This window comes from Nelumbo lutea, chromosome 3, assembly GCF_056320005.1.
Source record: "Nelumbo lutea isolate HS-2025 chromosome 3, American lotus-T2T, whole genome shotgun sequence".
Lineage (NCBI taxonomy): Eukaryota > Viridiplantae > Streptophyta > Magnoliopsida > Proteales > Nelumbonaceae > Nelumbo > Nelumbo lutea.
The window spans coordinates 16,103,154-16,121,984 of record NC_142686.1 but is presented as its reverse complement, the minus strand read 5'-3'; the positions used below and the strand labels follow the sequence as shown (position 1 = coordinate 16,121,984).

At 36.8% G+C, this 18,831-nt stretch overlaps 2 protein-coding genes across 3 annotated transcripts; both read right to left on the bottom strand.

Moving 5' to 3' along the window:
* Nucleotides 1–866: 866 nt before the first annotated feature.
* Nucleotides 867–2,837, bottom strand: LOC148863186 (NAC domain-containing protein 100-like). The gene is made up of 3 exons (XM_088981308.1): nucleotides 2,175–2,837; nucleotides 1,802–2,079; nucleotides 867–1,681 (listed from the first exon to the last, which is right to left on the bottom strand). The coding sequence occupies exons 1-3, from the start codon at nucleotides 2,359–2,361 to the stop codon at nucleotides 1,079–1,081; spliced, it is 1,068 nt and encodes a 355-aa protein (XP_088837434.1). The 5' UTR covers nucleotides 2,362–2,837; the 3' UTR covers nucleotides 867–1,078.
* A 9,345-nt stretch (nucleotides 2,838–12,182) lies between these two features.
* On the bottom strand, nucleotides 12,183–18,518 carry LOC148863185 (2-hydroxy-palmitic acid dioxygenase MPO1-like). Of its 2 annotated transcripts, XM_088974862.1 has the most exons (4): nucleotides 17,780–18,518; nucleotides 12,790–12,852; nucleotides 12,641–12,712; nucleotides 12,183–12,558 (listed from the first exon to the last, which is right to left on the bottom strand). In XM_088974862.1, the coding sequence occupies exons 1-4, from the start codon at nucleotides 18,134–18,136 to the stop codon at nucleotides 12,442–12,444; spliced, it is 609 nt and encodes a 202-aa protein (XP_088830988.1). In that variant the 5' UTR covers nucleotides 18,137–18,518; the 3' UTR covers nucleotides 12,183–12,441. The 2 variants fall into 2 exon arrangements, with proteins under 2 accessions (XP_088830988.1, XP_088830989.1); XM_088974863.1 differs by lacking the exon at nucleotides 12,790–12,852 and having other exon boundaries at nucleotides 17,780–18,512.
* Nucleotides 18,519–18,831: the final 313 nt, after the last annotated feature.

Sequence of the window (18,831 nt, the reverse complement as noted above, 5' to 3'; positions counted from 1 at the left end):
CTTCCTCTGGTGACGTGGAGTGGAAATACAAGCAGTGAAGGAAAAAAAGAGCAACTAATGAACGATATTCTCTCTCTAGTAATTGAATATTCTGTGTATTCAATCCATATCTTCTTACTTCTTCTGACACCTTCGTCTGAAATGTACTGAAAGCAACAACATTCTTTCTCTATCCATTTAGAGGGGAGAGAGGGGTAATTGCTTGTTTATTTTAATGTACTTTTTGTATGTAGAAAGTGGAGTACTTGGATTTTGTATTATGTTATGTAGTTTGCTTTTGGTCATCAATGAGAGCTTTCATTAGGTAGCCAAACATATAATATTCTCTCTCTCTCCCCGTCCCTCGTACACGTTTGGACAGAGACGTGGAACCATCAGCAACACATCTCGTTACATAACATAAATCCTTTTAATAACTAATCCAGTGGACACCCCGTTCTTATTTTATTTATTAAATAAAACAGGCATATTCCTGTTGTTAAATGGGTCGAAAGAAGCAGACTGATCACTGGTTTACCCAGTCCGACCCATCAGTTAAATGGGTCGAAAAGGTTAAACCCATCCTCATAGGTGGCAACCCAAAAAATGAAAAAGCTTGGGCCAGATTTGGTAGGTCAAGCATAGCCATCTTTACCTGTAGGCTGTAGCTGTGTTGAACTGGTGATAGCTTAGGGGGCTATGGGTTCTTTCACACTCGATCCGTTACCAACCAGAAAGAATACAGAAGAAAAACAAAGACCCAAATTTCCATGAAGAGGAAGCAGCGGTAAAATAATTATAGAACTCGTGCATGTCGTTGATTATGCATGGAAACATATGAATCTGTGGGACTGACTAATAAATGTAATTGTAAACATAAGCTCACATGACCAGCTAACCATCAAATTAATCTTTGTCATAATTTGAATACAAGCTGTTTTACAATTAATGAAAATCCCCAAAAAATTGAAAAATAAAGAAAAAAAAAACAGATTAAGAGTGTATGACATTAGCAACCCATTAATTTTTTCATGTTATTTTTTATTCAGAAAATTTATCTTCTTCTTCTTCTTCTTCTTCTTCTTCTTCTTCTTCTTCTTCAATAGTTCCATAGACAGTCAAGGTCCACAGGTCCAGCTGAAGTGGAAGGATCCTCATGGTTGGAAACAACCGAAGAGATCTCCGTGTTCAGTTCAGTGGTCAGGCCGGTCTCCTGAGAGATACTAACCATCTCCCTCTCTGTTTTGCAACTCTGTTTGATATTGGGTTCATGGTTTTCAAGTAAAGCCCTCAAGATGGCCTGGTCTTGCATCAAAACCGAACCTGGGCATTTGAAATTGCCGAGATTTGGAGAAGCTTGCGTGGAGTAGAATGAGTTCGGAAGAGAGAATTTTGAGAAAAGCGACGAAGTGGGGGATATATCAGAAGGGTTTGCAGGAGAAGCGAAAAGAGAAGTGTAGCAGTTGTTGACCATCTCTTCCGGGTTTCTCTGAACCTCCATTTGGTTGGAGAAGCAGGTCACGTGAGCTGTCTCAGCCACTGACGATCTGGTCATGCTGTTATAGGGAGAAGAATCCATCAATGGGGGTAAAGCAGATGGAGCCAATTCTTCGTCCAAGGAACTCAGTCTCACTACCCCTGGAACTTGAATTTTCTTCTCACCTGAGCTCTTGTTGAACACCCTGCATATCACCCACTCGTTCTGTAAAAGAACGAACGACAGCAGAAAAATAACTCATCAAAGACCACACAATAACATTGTCGATCAACAACGAAAAGCAGAAAATTGAAAGAAAAGCAGAGGAAGAGCTCTCCACCCTACCTTGGCTGATTTTGGTAGGTTAGACAGAGAGAATTTTCCCTCTAGCCTATATTCGTGCATGACCCAGTTGGTTTTTTCTCCTTTTGGAGCTCTTCCTCTGTAGAAAACCAGAGTTTTCTTCATTCCGACAAGTGTTTTCCCTCTATAAATCTCCTTATCCTTTCCTGTAGCTTTCCAGTAACCAGCTTCAGTAGCTCTGTTGGTTCTCAAACCAGTTGGGTATTTTCTGTCTTTAACACAGAAGAAGTACCACTCCTTCTCTCCCATTTTTGCTCTCCCTTTATTCAACAAAACACAAATCTTAAAGTTAAAACGTAATTCATTGCCAGGAACAAATACAGGAGAGAGACAAAATCTATTTCAAAAGACTTACATGGCATATCCCAAGGTTCACACTTATTCAAGTCCACCTCCCCAATTGCTATAGGATAGAAGCTGCTGTCAACCACCTTCTTGGACAGGTAGTGAGTTATAAGTTCTTCATCGGTGGGGTGGAATCGGAAACCAGGAGGCAAATCAATCTGCTCTTCTTCCATATTAAGCCCAGAGACATTTTCCATTCCTGCTTACAATCTTTTTTTCTCAGAAGCCACAGAGATTTTTCCCTAGAACTGATATTGGTTTTGAACCACAAGCACTAATTCTATTTCTTAGAGAAACCCAATTTCCTGAGACCAGGATTTGTGAAGAAACTCTAAATTTCAAATGAATTCTAATCAAGCAGCCCTACTTTTTTTCTTTTCCTGAGCTAAGGCCTAAGGCTAATCCAAATTCTATTTGTAATGAAGGGAAGAAGGGTGGAGTAGAACCAAGGAGAGTTGGAAGAAAAGGGTGGTAGAGATGAAGAGAAGGGGGTCAGAACTGAAAAATTCCTTAACCAAGAGATTGAGAGGCGGTGTTAAGAAAAAAGTGTTGTGAGGAACCCAACCCCCTAAATACCGGTTTTTGGAGAGAAAGAAACGTGGTTTGTAAGGCAACCAGGAGGGTAGTTATAGCTCCCCTTAACTTATCCCAAATAATTTCTCTTTTTTATTCTAAAATTTGACAAAAGACAACCATGTGTAAATATCCTGCTTCCAAGCATGAAAATAACCATCTCAAATATTACTGTAATCAAGCTTAAACAAATAATTATCAGGTAGAGAGAATATTAATTGAGATTTTTTTTTCTTTTAATCTCTGAAGGTCGCTTTCTTTGTTTGAATCAATCCAACCAAAGTCATCTACCAGATTAAAATAAAATAGGAAACTTTTTCTTTCTTTTTAATGCCAAAAAGACATCCCCAACAAACTTTTTCTCATCCCATCTGCAATCGTCCCAACTCTGAATGCAAAGAAGACAACAATAACCAATACCCCAATTCTTCAAAAATTAGGAACAAGTCCCTTTGTTCTACCACCTGATGACCAATATGGTCCCATTTGTGTTCCACCTGAACAAATATTTTCCCCCCATTTTTCATGTTGTAGAAAAATGTTCACAAAAATATACTCCTTATAATAGAAGCATTAATTTTACTGATTATCATTTACTTATTCGAATTAATTGAATTCGATTGTTTAACTGGATGATTTACCAATATTACTTTGATGGACCATAGTCAGAAAGCTACAATGATCAAGGAATCAGGCAATCTTCTTCATAACTCTTGTCTTTTGGGTTGGAGATGATGAGAGTTAGGTTGTTTGGACTCTGCATTGATAGGACAAGCAGCTAGAGATGGCTAGGCTAGTAATCAAGCAAATAATGTTTGCATGGGTGTGGCAATTGGCACATATGGTTGCTGCATTAAGTTCAGGGTAGGACGCTAGTGATTGGTCTATCTTAAATGGGCCAAACATCCACCAATGCAAATGCACAAGAAACACCAAGGACCCATCTAGACACCTCTGGGCGAGCAAGCAACAAGTGGGTCCAAAGGCAAACACGAGTAGGCTGGATTATTTAGTTGGGTCCTTGGGTGTGAACCAACCACATTAGGGTTGCACTTGCACCACATACAACAACTTGAGTTGCGTCAGGGGTGCGTTTGGTTGAAACAATAGCTCCAACGTTGGTGGACCTGTCTCGTCTCATAACTACACAGCGTTTGCTTGATTGATCTGACTTGTGAGAGTATCTTCTATTTGTCCTACTAAGAAAAATTGCAAAGGATTACCCAGCTAATTAGGTAAGGCTTACTAACTTATTAATTTAATTAGTGATCCAGCAAACACATGGGGCTTAAACACAATAACAATGCATTAGATGTAATCATTCCCTTAATTAAATTAATTATCTTGAATTGATGTTTTCTATCTTTTAGTGGCTAATTTCACCACCTAACCACCAGGTCACTGAGGCTGGATCTCTTGTTTCAACTTTCAACGTAGAACTAATAGGGGGAAAACTTTCTTCGCCTAAAAATACTATATTTTAAATTTAACTTCGCTCCTCCTCTTGTTTTTTCTTGCCATTAATAATTGATTAATATCATATTAAACTAATGAACTAAGAAATAAAGCAAACAAAACTTTATCTATATTCAGCTGGAAGGACCAAAACACACCCTAAATCTTGCTCAAGGCCATGGAAGGAGGAGGACCATTTGTCTATTCTTCAAGAAAAAACTTGAGAGAATAAGAATTCAGTGAAAAAGGGAAAGGGAGGAACTTGTCATTTTGCCCGAAAATAGGGAGATATAAGTAATTTGAGCTGTTCTCCTCTCACTAATACCCGAAATTAGGTAGCTTTCTCTTCTGAACAAAGCCCTCCATCAAGCCAAAAAATGCAAACTCCTTCCTTTACAGGAAACAGAATGAAATAGTAGGGAGGACGCGTGGCAGCTTCAGCTAGACACAGGAATTTCAATCGTATTGGCAACCTTTTTGATCAATGATCAGGATTGGGTCTAATAGTAGACGTCAATATCCGCCGCGTAAGCAGCGGAGAAAAAGGAATGGACACGTGGGCAGTGCTGCTGCTTTGGGTGGGGGAAGGAAGGTAAGTAAGTAACCCACCCCTTGTCTGAATTCTGATTGGTTGCACTTGAAGTAAAACTAAGCTAACTCCAGAGTTGACTATTAACAATAGGTATTGCTGAGCTGGCGTATATAAAGCCTTGTGGCCCATGTCTCCTTCAGTAGCAGCAGCAAATCGTCACCGACAAGCTGTAACCACGTGGCAAAACTTGATTAAGGCGCCGAACCCGAAACTAAGGTTGTAGAGGTGTGTATGGTTAAAGAGTTAGAAGACCAGTTTGGAAAACAACTAAAATGGTCTGCGAGTCTGAATGCTGTGTATGTGTAATCTCTTATTACATGGAAATATTGTACGTAATTCAGTCCAGATACTAGTAATACCAAATGACTGATTCAATGATTCAAGTAAAGATCACTAACACATGAGAGAGAGAGAGAGAGAAATAAATTTCTGGGCAATTGGACAGATATCTGGGAATTAGGTGTAACTGTGCTTTCTATAAAGTTTGAAGGAATATAGTTCAAAACCTGCACCAGTCAGATGAAAAATATAAAATATATGAAAAAGGAAGGAGAAAGTGGTTCAGATAATTGAAGCATTTTAATATAGAGGGCGAAAAGGGTAAAGGAAAAGGAGATGCAAAAGGAAGAAGAAGAAGAAGAAGAAGAAGAAGAAGAAGAAGGGAAAAAGATAGTGTCTTTCCTTCTTTGACCAAAACAGACTAGCTAAATGATCTCCAATTCTGTGTTTATTGCTGTATAATATAATCTGAGTTAGTTTAACACATGCATGTTAATTATATTCTAAAGAAGTCATGATGCATTGAATAATTTAATTTAATCCCAACCAATGTGTGACATGGGATTCTGAACTCAGTGGGAGGTGGTAGCACCTGGTTGGCCTATTTTATAACAACCAGGGATCCCACTCATCTCATCAGCTTTTTGTTTAAGAAATGGTCATCTGTGCCATTTGCTTATTTTTATTTTGGTGTAGCTATTTTCCCATTGATTGATCTACACTATTCGATTGGCAGTTTCCTTATTTCCTCTTCTTTTATGATTTAGCATTATATTTCATCATCCATAGTATTGCACTCTACTCCATGCCATTTATATGTATATAGTTTTCATTCTGGCTTTCCCCAACAGTATGAAAAGGTGAAATCCGGGGATTGACAAGTTTAATTAGTTAGGTACACTGGTCAGGCTATTTTGTACCGAAAATATCCAGCACCATTTTATTTTATTTTCAGTTGTCCTTCCTTCACACAAGATTTTGTCTCCAAGAGTAAACATCTCAACTAAGTTTGGCATGGAAAACCACAAATAGAAAAAGATGGAGATATGGGTTTGCCTAGCTTCAATATTACACCAGTAGTGCCAAAGAAACAGCTCATATATAAATATAGAAATTTGTTTTGGTTCATAAATAAATTTTTGTGAATATATATGTTGCGTATATAAACAAGTGTATATATATACCAACATATATAAATTAATGCATATAATCGATGAATAGCTTCAGCAGAGAAAATATCAATATAAATCAATGGACTATAAGTAAAATTGGGGCCCTGATGTAAGTTGCTTCAAGCCTGCATGAGAGATGGTTGAAAGGAAAGGTAGATTAATTATATTCTTCCAAATTAAATAAAGCGCCAGTCCATCCCAAGTTCACTTCATTCAAGGTAGACATACATATAAGGAAGGACCCACCTCATCAGTGAGCAACTTGGCCGGCCCAATTTGCATCCTTTCTTTATTATTCACATGCTGGCCACTTGATTCCATTTGTAGGCCGGGTGGGACAATTTGGTACATATGAAACCCACTATTTTACTGTTTTTCTACAGTTGGGTTTTGTTCGGAGAAACGATTGACCCATACTTAAACTATCGTGGGATTAATATTAGGGAATTAAACTGTCATGTAGTTGTGACAGAATATAGAGTTGGGGTTCAAAAGTTGGACAGTACGATACATACACAAATGGGCTGTCTTATTCTTAATTATGATGGACAGCCTTGACACTGTACACAAATGGACCCCGACCCCCCCCCCCCCCCCGCATTGGGCCTTGGGCTTGCTCTCCAGTCTCCAGTCTCCGGTGTCTAACACTCTGGTCATTGATTGATATGGGACAGTACGTCTGAGTCGCTGTCTTATTGAAAGTGTGTTGTGCCCAATTGTGGGAGGAGGGCCGCGGGGTGTGGGGGGTTCTGCATCTAATGCGAATATGATGTGACTAATGAGACTTATTTTCGGACCGACTGTGGAAAATGAAGGATCAAATCTAAATCTATCCATGTAAAGAAATGCTTAGAGAGAAAATGTGGTCAGGTGAGGTTATGGTAGGCATGTTGTGGAATACAACTATTTGATGAATTCATCAAGTATTACATAATGTAATGCCATTGTTTGAAAAACTTCCCTTGGAAGTTGGGACATGCAACTGTTTGGAATTGGGACTTGAGAGAACATGTAAATAAATGCTTTCTTATAATAGGACAAGTGGATCAGAATACTGAGACGCGGAATAATCAAATCTGTGTGTACTGAATAACGTGTTAGTGGACCTCACATGCACCCTGCACCCTGTTCTGTTCCCACCCCAAAATCTCCTGTAATGTATACGTAACATGTAATTAGTCTTTGTACCAACACTCCAAAGAATAAAGCATCAAATTTTCTAAAAAAAATATATATATCTTAAGCCATCAAAATACATCCTAGGATCAATCAACTCATTTCAACCATCCAAATGATGTATGTATTAAGATTTCAACTAATCCGACCCACCCAAATGATGCATGTATGATTAACCCAAAGACCTAGGCCCTCAAAATGGTCTCCTAAGATCAGTATCAGTGAACCAATCTGATCAACTATCCAAGTGATACATTAAAAATTCAACGATGATCTTGGGCTGTTCAAATAATGTATTGAATCAATTAAAAAAATCCAGTCAATCAAATTAAAGCAGTAATCTAACAATTAAAATTCTACCAAAAAATCCAAAATTTGCAGCAAGATGTCAATTAATTTTAGTTATCCAAGTAAAACACCAAATTTTCTAAAAAAAAAACAAGAAATCAAATCTAAATAAAATGATAAACAAAAAATAAGCCAAAGATCTTGACCATCAAAATGGCCTTCTAAGTTTAGTCAATTATTCTCAACCATCCAAATTGCGTACTGAGATTTCAACTGTTTTAGCCCACCCAAATGATTAGGTACCAAATCAATGTATCTAAGCCATTGAAGTGATCTCCAAAAGAACAATGAATTGATCTCAATCAAACAAGTGCCACCAAGATTTCAACTAATTTAGACTACCCAAACTATAGGGGTTCTTGTAATTTAATTATCCTTTTATATATAAACTTTTTTTGAGCCCCAAACTTTACCTTAGGAAGAAAGAGGGGCGGCCATCAAGGAAGAAAATTAAGTACGTACAAGAGAACATACAGCGATGGTTATATATACACTTTATCTTCCTAAACTAGATGAAATTTGAGTTGAATTGGTCGTGTTCATCATATGGAAAAAAAGGTACAATTAATTTTCTTGTTATTTGACAAAATTTCTACTATATATAACTTGATACTACATGAAATGAAATGAGATGGATGATTTGTTTGCGACATCCTTTTTCTCTGCATTTCTTTCAATTTAGAATGGGCAGAAAACAAGATATTACAGCCTTTAGGATAAAACAGTAATATTCCACGGTTCCACCCCATTTATGCCTAAACAGAAGAACCTATCCCTAAAGTTTTGAGCACAAAGTGTGGGCTGTGTCCTGTGGAGAGCAAGAGATAAAATGGGTAAATACATATCCGAATCAAATTAAAGAAAAAATTGATGGACCACAGCAATAAAAGGTAGCAGTATCTTGTAGGGTGGTGGATAGAAAGAGAAGTGGTTTCAATTCACTAGTCCAGTGGATTGCTCAATATTGCTGCAAACCAGTTTTGGCTTGAAGATAACTCCAAGTTATAGTTATTAATTACCCGTTCCATGGATAGAATTGCATCCTCTCGAGCAGTACATGCATCAGACAAGGATTGTTGGAAAATTGCTAAAAGACATGGCACAGAAATTTGGACCGATCGCTTGTTTCACAAAGAAAATCAAGCTGCGGATAATCGGGCCGGCTGGTAGGGACCGACCATGAATTGAAGCAAGATATTATGGAGCTTATGCGGTTATATAAGCCCATTCTAAGGATCCTCTCTGTGATCCCCACCAACCCTTTTGTGTAGGGCTAGGGCTGGTTATTCCCCTTTGCATTCGAAAGATATTGACATATAATAACATCATTTCATGATTAGAACGAAAGGAACAAAGGTTCAAAGTATCCACACCTGTTATCGATACTTAAAATTATGTATTTTTATCATATTAATACTTTGAACCTTGAAAGAAGTTGCTCCATTCATTTTGAAGGAATTGAATATGCTTGAAAATGAAAACTTGTATTGCATCTAAAGAGAGGAAATTCATGGAATCACTATTGTTCCTGGGACAAAATGCTATATAGAATAGCCATGGGTGCTATTTGGTGATGTCCCATGCAAACAACTTGGCACTCCCAGGAGTAAAAAAAAATAAAAGACGTTATACTGTTACTCTGGAAACCAGAAACATTTAGTTTAATTTATTGGTGGCATTGATCCCATCTAAATCTAATGGATAAGATTTTATTGAAATTAAAATTTTATTAAATCAAATTTGGATCTAGGCAATTTTCAATTATTCGAATCAAGCCATTTGCAGATTTTAGAAACATTCTTTTCGAATATTACCAAAAGCTGCTTAGATATTTGAGTATTTTGTCTATTCCCTTACAAATGTGTGGTATGAATCTATTTTATTAGCCCTTCAATTAGTGGAAAAAAAAAAGAAAAGAAGGGAAATTTATGGTTTGCCCCACCTTATAATTTTTTTTTTTAATTTTATTTATCAAAACCTCCACCCCAAAGAAAAATAACATTCTAATGTGGTACATGTTGTTTCTATAGTTGGTAAAGCTGGTCAATGTAAACTCCACTGACTTGATATCAAATATGTACAGTGCAAATAGAAGGTAATTAAATGTTATTGTTTTTGTAGTTGGCTGAATTATTCCCTTTCCACATTTTGTATTTATGGCTCGATATGGAAGGAGTATAAATAGAAATATGTAGAGAGCACAAAATCTTATATTTTGTATGAATTTGTATTTGTACAGCTGGAAAGAGTGCAAATATAAATATTTACAGTGTAAATAGAAGGTCTAAAAATACCATATATAAGGCCATTACTTCATGGTGCAATGTGTTGGGTGATTAAGAGAATGTGTATCCAAAAGGCGTGGCATTAAATGCAAATGCTTGGATGGATGAATATAATAAAGCTAGTAAAGAGAGGGCTAGAAATGAAATCATATGAAACTAATGTAGGAGTAGTTCCAATAGATGATTAAATGAAACATATTAAGATGGTTTATTCGTGTGCAGGCATGGAATACCATTTATTTCTGCACCTGTTAGAAAAAGTGATTTATGGAGTTAGAAGAGGCAGGGATAAACCAAAAAGGATTTAGATGATAAAAAATTATTTAATTGCCTTTTTTCTAGTATTTGATTATACACTTGAATCCCCCTTAAAGGCCATTTGAATAACACAAACAACACACTAATAATCCATTCCCCAAAGTCGGTGGTAGTGGGAACTGGATCTGCATATCCTGAAACAAACCAGCTAAACTACCAACTGAGCCACTGCTCATTTAGCTAATTGCCCATAATTTAAGGATTTATATGCACTGAACAGAACGACATTGCTAGCTGTGGAATGTGGATGCATGTAGCCTACCTCATGTATATGACCATGATTACTTTGTCATCTACAGTACGATTCTATGTTATTAATCATTGCTAGCTGTGGAGACAAGATCAAGATCATTTTAGAATTTCAGGAAAATAAAGTTTGGGTAAATTTCACTGGTTTTACTTTTTATTTCTGAAAAGTATTTTGAACCTCTCTCCAGTCACCCACATTCCCATGCCATTTGCCTTCTTTTCATTATATTATATATTCATCATTGAGATTGAGATTGAGGTTGATTTTGATAGCACCTCATCAGTAATCACAAGTCCTGTAAAGAGTATTTCTTAAACCAAGAAATACGTACCCTTAGCACATATATGATGTATTCAAATTTCAACTGTAGCTAACTCGCGCAAAGAGATCTTATTCACCCAATGTTATTAGAAACAATCAAACACCTAACAACATGCGTGAGAAATAATAACAGGATGATGGACTCTGTATGAGCTTTTTGGTGAGACGATTCTTCGCTTCCCCCCATTTCTAGTATCCATGGATATAGATGGAGTCAATTTAACAAAAGTATTTAGTGCTGAAAAGACAACCCGATATAAAATCAACTTTTCCCCTTCAATTAATTATTAGTGATGCTCTCTACTCATTTCTTTAATTATCTGTATGAATTTTTAACTATTTAATGAAATTGAGAAAAAAAAAAAAAACACTAAGGTTAAGGTTAGGTCCACATCCAGTCCATCCCTTCCAAGATCCGAGATAGTTGATGTTAATATTGGGTAATAGCCTTCTTTGGATTTTACTGGTTGATATTAATATTGGGTAATTACTGCTGCAAAGCAACATTTTTTGAATCACCATTGATTCAGATCGTTTGGCCAGAAATTATTCAAGCAACTGGTTCCATTTTACCTTAAACCCGTTCCTTGGCCCAAAACCATGAAATTAGTCAATAATCCATTGAGCCAAGAGGTCAAACCACCGACTTTTTTGATCCATTCAATGATTTTGGGCATTTTTATTTTAATTATTGTTTTATAATTTTTACAAAACGGACTATTCGTTCAAACCAGACGGTTGAACTATCGACCCAGAAACCGGTGGCCAGAACTGAGATGGCTTTTTAAAACATTGCTGCAAAGGTCCTCAACCACAACGGTTCAAACAACTTACCAAATTTCATGCTTGATTTAATAATAACGAAAACCTTTTATATACTTGTTGGCTCAACTTTAAACCCGAATTACTCTTACAACCAGCAGGTTAAGGTATTCATCCAATCAAAGAGGTTAACTTGGTCCAATCATCAACTATATATCCTTGAGCAGCATTTCTAATAGAACTCCTAATGTTAAAAGCCTGCAACTCAAACGATGATTATCATTTCCTCAATTTCTCTTAAGATTCCATTTGTTTCAACATAAAATCTAGGGGAACTGTAGGTACTGAAAGTTTTAAGCTATACTTTTGCGGTTTTGCCTCTTCTACAATATGAAAACTTGGTTTTCCTTATCATCATTTACATCAAAACTAAGGGGTGGAAAACAAAGTTTTCGCTGTAAAATGGGTGTAAATAATAGCTCAAAAATTTCAGCCTGATGAAAAACTCAGTCCATTTGATTTGACTGAAAAAAGAAATGCAACCTTAGGTAAAAGTAAAACCAACAGAATGGTTGCATCCCATACAATGTGTCCCATTTGCATTGTACCTTTGCTTTCATAAGTTATAGTCGATTATGTAATGGAATATAGATGAAGAATCTACCAACTCTATGTAACTTGAACTGCAGACTACCCATGGCTGTGAAATAGGATAACTTCTGCTTCTTCAATACCCTAGCACCAAATTAGGAAATCTTCTTTTGGTTCTTAGACTGCCACTCTTTGATTTCGGCATAAATCTTTGCTTGAACACTTGCATGGAAACCACGGTATGGTTCATAAGCACAGGATAGTTGAAGAGCCTGAAACAACCAACAATGACAATGAGTACCTTACTCTCAAAATAAGATAAAAGGTAGTTTGAAAAGAAAAAAAGAAAATTACCTCTAGCAAAACGAAGAAAGGAGCCATCAAAATAGCTTGAATGAGATTGTCCAAAAGAGCAGGTGCCCGTTTCTGCAGAAATATTAAATAATTTGTATAAATCTAATGGACAGTGATGAATCGTATTTCAAAAGAGACATGAAAGTCACCTCAAAAACCCCATGGCCTAAAAATTGCCCAGTCCAACAGAACAATTGAGCTGCTAGAACTACCTGAAAAGTAATTCTAAAAAAATATATTATTAGCGCTAGAATAGAAATTAAATGAGAAAGGACATGCCTCTGGTAATATATGCAAGCTTTTTCTTTACATTTTTTTATTAGGTACTACAAGCCCATTAACCGGGTTTAACAACTAGGATCTGCAATCAGTGAGAGGTGGAAAACCCCCAAAAGATAGTGACCTTAATATGGATGAGGGGAAAACTTACATCGCATTGGGATGAAATACTACTTGCCCATAAACCAGGTTTACCAACTAGAATCTTCAATCAGTGAGTGGTGTTGATTACCATAAAAAAATAAAAAAATTCAGTGAGTGGTGGCAAGCCCCCAAACAATTTACATACATACAAAACTCGCATCAAAAGAAGAGTTGAGCAAGTATTGCTTCCCACCACCATATAAATGCTCACATTATAAGCCTTCAAAGTCCTTCAACATTGGCATCCAGTTCACAAGGTTTCTTTCAATCATCCCAATGAGAGCTTGAGTAGGGGAGCATGAGGAAAAAAAAGTATAGGTAAATCCTTATGTGCAACCAAGCTCTTTTGAAAACAAAAGGACATTAGATCAAATTCTGAAGGTGATATTGCACTTCAAAAGCAATTAAGAGACTTTCTTTTTTCTTATCAGTAAAATAAGAGATAATTTCTAACAAAGACATGTAAGGGGCACATTTGCTTATATTGCACCCTCTTTGGATCAAATGTAGGGATGGCAATTTTGCCTGTCCCTGCTGGGTACCTGGTCTCTCCAACCCAATCAGGTCAGGGATGGAGATTGCTCTGGAAGGAATGGGGACAGGGACAGGGAAGGGGATGAGGAGTGAAGTCCCCCTCCCTGCCCAAACGTTGGACAAATTTCAATTTTATCTTGGTGATTAATGATGTTAGTTAAGTGCTAAACCAATTTAAATTAATGATTTTTTTTCTTTCTTTTCCATAAATCTTTTTCCCAATCATATATACGATGGAAGCTCATTTTTCTTTCTGATAGGGATCTGGGACAGGGATGGGGTGTATAGTCCCCACCCTGAACCTGACCTGTTGCCATTCCTAATCAAATGATTGATGGTCAAGATCCCACCTAAGTGGCATCTACAAGAAGAAAAAGACTTTAGATGGGATGTGAACCTCCAAAATCCACATCCAGGGTGAGGAGACCTTAGAGTTAATTAGAACCTTTCTTAGAAAATCAAATGTGAGTTTAAAAACCTTACAAAAGTTTGCCTGATGTTCCATGTATTATTCACATTTTCATATCTTTGTAATAATTACCAGTCAATTATCAACGTTGCATGGATGGTTTTTTCAACTGGATTCATGGCTAAGCATTCACATGAAACCAAGGCCGCTTCTACTTTTTCAGAAGGTAGTAGTTTGTTTTTGATCAGTATTCTAGACAGATGGACACTTGAAATAGTCGAAAGAAAGCAATAAAAAATCACGGACATAAAATGGTCATTGGAGTAACCTCATTTAATGTGCAGAGAAGCGTTCAACAACTACATAAGCACATCAGATAGCTAAAAGAGTTGGAGCAATAACAGTCCAAATAGAAGGGGACTCAAAAATTGTCATTGAGAGTGTTAGAGTAATTAGACCGCCTTGGAATATCTTGAGTCTCATAAAAGATTGTAATGGTACAGTTGTAAAGGAAGATCTTCAGGCTTATCACTTGCATGTCCTCAGGGAAGAAAACCAGGATGCAAATTGGTTGGCAAAATCAGGTGGGGTAAATGGTAATTTTAGTAATAACATTGTAAATCATCTTAATTATATTGGTTTTATAGATCATTGGGTACATGCTACCCCTTTTCCAGATTAGTAACAAAAAATGGTCAAGTTTTAAAACACAAGGATCCAAGTTCGTATCTAATAGTACTTGACACTTGTTATGTCCAATTGATATTTTGGCAGCTTCTGGTTTAAATGCCTATAGAGCTCCAGGTTAGAGAAGAAGGAGAAGCATGAGAACATGGATTCAAGTCCATATCCAGTCCACCCTTGCAAGACCCAGGATAGCTGGGACCATTATTGTTTAACGGCCCTTATAAACCCATAGACAAAGACAAACAATTGTGGAAATGCTATCTTTTCTACCTTCAAGCTTTTGCTGGTAAAAGAAAAAGCTCATAATATGTGGTGGATGAATCTTTACGTTGAGCAACCAAGAAAGAAAAATCTAAAAAGACAAAAATCCAGAAGTTGTTATGATGGTAGTGTTGGAATTTGACCAATCCAACAATTGTAATTTTCCCATCTACGAAAGTCAACACAAACATGTTCGGTTTTCCAAGAAGCCTACCACACACCGTAACACTTGGGCTTGCTTGAGACGACTGCACTCAAGAAGAAAATTAAAAACAAACTTAGAATGGACAGCTTTATTGCTGCATACTTCAACTATATGTGCACCTCAAGCTTGAAAATCTTATGAAATCTAAATTCTTTTGGGTTCCCAAAAGAATTGCATCAATAGAACAGTTGAAGCATATAACCAATTATGGGATGCAGGACGTTTCTCCCTGCCCTTCTATCATAAGTTAATCCTTTGAGGCTCTGTTAGATTGACAACGGTATGATACAGGCCTTGGGCTTTTGTTAGCATGATTTGTACGTAAGTATCCCTTTCTTGTTATAGTGGTATATAAGGTAATCCTTTTCATCTCTATGAATGGTGTGGTAAAATCTCTAAGATACCTTATACAGAAGCATTCCTACTTCTTGACTTATTAGTGAACTGCAACTTGCTAGATTCCCCTTTCATGCTTGCTCAACTTAACTCATAAACAAAGATAAAAATTCCTAAGTGCAACTACCCAGTGCCAACTATAACAGTCATAGCTGAAACTTGAGTGGGAAAAAACGTTAATTAGATTAATCATTGGAGAAGATTAAATAACTGAAATGATTCAATATTTCTTTCAAATATTTGACTCCTGTCTAATTGAGCCAACTGGGGAGCTCGCAATATGACCTGCCATATTTCCGCCATGTGGAGGGATAGTATAGCCAATCAAAGCCGATCACCAAGTAGAGAGAACCCTCTGGATTACCTCTGCAATATTCAAATCCGTGTCAGCCTGTCATCCATCTTTTATTAGTGTTTTCCAAAGGTAACAGTGGCCATTGAAGTTTCAAATTTACCCCCATTAACTAGGGCTACTTTTAGGGATACTTTTGGGCCCCAAATTCCACGTGGAAGATTCCTTGGTTGATCAGCCTTTAAATAGCAGACTGTATGGCATATAGGAGCAAAAATTTCTGCAAGTTTTCACATAAACTAGTAAGATGATAAAAAAGTACCCTTCCCATTGTGTAACGAGGATGTTCTGGCCCTAGTTTTTTCTTATCATCATCATTACGAATTTTTTTCCTCTCCTGACCCGGTTACTTGCAAGAGCACACGATCAAATTCCTCCATTGTATAACAAGGAAGCTTCAGCTGTTACTATGTATTATCTTGCATCCAAGATATTGCTCCATTCTGAGTCACGGCTCTGTATCCTTTCTATATCCCTCCTCTCTTGTATAACAAAAAGAGAGGAAAATTTGCAGTATATGTTGGATAACTAAGAGAAAAATAAGGGAAATATTGGAGAAAATACTAGTACTATTAGGAATTCTTTTGGTTGTTGACCACTCAACTACATCTGACACACATATATATAGGGATATACTAACGTTAATCCTCCTAAGATTTCTCCACTAACATTAACCAACCACCTACAAAATCTCTACCTCTAACTCCACTACTGATACTTGCCTAAAAACTAGGAACTGACTTATATGACTTGGTAAACAAAACAACTGCAAGTAAATAGAAAACAATTACCCGTAAGATGCACTAATTTTTAATATCTTGAAGTTTTCCTTAATTGGGTTCCCTCTTATTTTTATTTTCCCTTCAAAGTCAATCCTTGAGTATCCTCTGTTTTCCAGTCTTCTATTCTCCCTTCAAAGTCAATCCTTGAGAGAGAATCACCAAGATCTCTCCATCATAAATGCTATGACTTGGCATTACAGAACCTCCAAGACACATGGAACCCAAATTTATTTAAAGATAAACACCTTCTGTGAGGTTTATCCAAAGAGTCCAATGGGAAAAAGAATGCAAAAAAAGGAGTATGAAATTCTGTCCAAGTGTGTAACCACGTTTCAGAAACATGAAGGTAAGATAGTCCTCGGATTTACAGTGCCAGTTCTCCAGGTCCTTTAAGGACAGCAGTCTCATTATTCAGTCCAGTCAAACTTAGGTATCAAAAGGTCCCAAATTCTTAATTTCGTTTAAACATTTCAAAAGGTTAATCACCTTTATCTAGAAATCTGGAATTAAAAAAAATCAGCAGTATTAGAAACATCAATATTCAGAAAGACGTATTCAGACTAGATATAATGAAGCAGGGGAAATTATGTTCTTCTATGCAGAAATGACCACATTGGAACTTATGAAAAAGTTCTTTTTGAAATCTGAATAATAACCATTCATTGAGGGAAATGCCCAAAGAAATGCAAGTCCAAATAAGTACTTAAATGCAGTAATGGACAAGAACAAATAGGAAAGTAAGAAGAAAAACATCGATAGAAAACAATAACATAATCTGATATCACCAGATAGACAAAAGCAGATCTATAAGTAAAGAATCAAGAAGCAATTCTAAAATGCCGTAACTAATTTAAATGACATAATAAAGTAATCAAGGAGAAAAGGCACATCTCCCTACAATTCATACAAAGAGAGACGAAAATTCATCTGACAACAAATAATTCAAAGAGTATACAAAACGTAGTAAGATTTTCATTACAAACTAATGATTGATTACTATGATGACAAGAAGAATGCCCAATTTCACAAAATAATCAAAACGAGCATCACTTTCATGAAGGAGAAGGAAAAACGGGGAACTTGGACTTACCTTCCAAGCCAGGGAAAACCCAAGTTTAGTTGCAAGAATACTGCTGCCGAACCAACAGAGGAAACAGAGAAGGGCAGCTAAGGAGCCAGCTTTTTTATCTAAGGCGATGTAAAACAACGCGTAGAACAAAGTAAATAAGAAACCAAATTTCAAAACCAACTGAACGTTGCTCCCGAAAAGAGAGAATTCAATGTGAGGGAATCCAAAGAAGGAAGGTGTAAAGTAAAAGGGAACAAGAGCCGTAAAGAGTATTGGCCAAACAAACATCATATGTATAGCTATATTGAATGGATTGCTATGATAAGCCCCATAGAAAGCGAAATGCTTCTCAAGATCAAACAAGCCAGTCTTTCCCATTGAACAACTGTTTAGAAACTTTGAAAAATCCAGAACAAATAAAATAAATTTTCCTCTTCAGCTTGTTTCTGTGCGTTTTCAGTTAAAAAAAAAAAAAAAAACGAGAGACAGGGGAAACAGTAGCAGATATTTTGAGGATCAGAACTCAGAAATTTCGTAGCTGGGTTGTCAGAACTCGGACGGAAGAACACATATTGCAATGGAAAACCAGATTATGCTAAATAATCTAGAGTCTGGACTTGTAGAAATTTTGAAAAAGCTGAAGAGGCAAGACGTAAAAACTAGCTCCGCTAATGTACGCTTCTGGTGACAGATTGTTAATATGCGGATGTTGTACTACGGAATGGGTATGGGTCATACCGTCAATATCATATTACATTTCACGGAATCATGCCATGAGTCGGTTTTTAACTTAATTCTCTTTAGGTCGCGTTTGGTGTACAACTAACCATCATTTAAATTCGTAATTATCACGTGGCAGAGCCTGACCGACGGGAGTTACAACTTATAACCAAAAGAAGGTAGAATATGGGTGTTCAGTAGATTCCAATCCGGCGAACAAAACTTACTCCCTTATGTGGGCCTCCCTCCGTCATCAACCAAAACGACGGTAGGCAATCCTTCATCAATTCCTTTACGGCAATCCTTCATCAACCAAAAATTTGCCTTGGGTGTTTCTTTCATTCATACGCTTT

Excerpts from the sequence above, each read along its gene's own strand:
- LOC148863186 (XM_088981308.1), bottom strand. The coding sequence starts at position 2,361 with ATGGAAAATGTCTCTGGGCTTAATATGGAAGAAGAGCAGATTGATTTG. Across the intron at positions 2,080-2,174 it reads TGAACCTTGGGATATGCCAT|GGAGAGCAAAAATGGGAGAG; the intron begins GTAAGTCTTTTG and ends TGTTGAATAAAG. Across the intron at positions 1,682-1,801 it reads ACCTACCAAAATCAGCCAAG|AACGAGTGGGTGATATGCAG; the intron begins GTAGGGTGGAGA and ends GTTCTTTTACAG.
- LOC148863185 (XM_088974862.1), bottom strand. The coding sequence starts at position 18,136 with ATGGGAAAGACTGGCTTGTTTGATCTTGAGAAGCATTTCGCTTTCTAT. Across the intron at positions 12,853-17,779 it reads GGTTTTCCCTGGCTTGGAAG|GTAGTTCTAGCAGCTCAATT; the intron begins GTAAGTCCAAGT and ends ATTACTTTTCAG. Across the intron at positions 12,559-12,640 it reads CTTTCTTCGTTTTGCTAGAG|GCTCTTCAACTATCCTGTGC; the intron begins GTAATTTTCTTT and ends TGGTTGTTTCAG.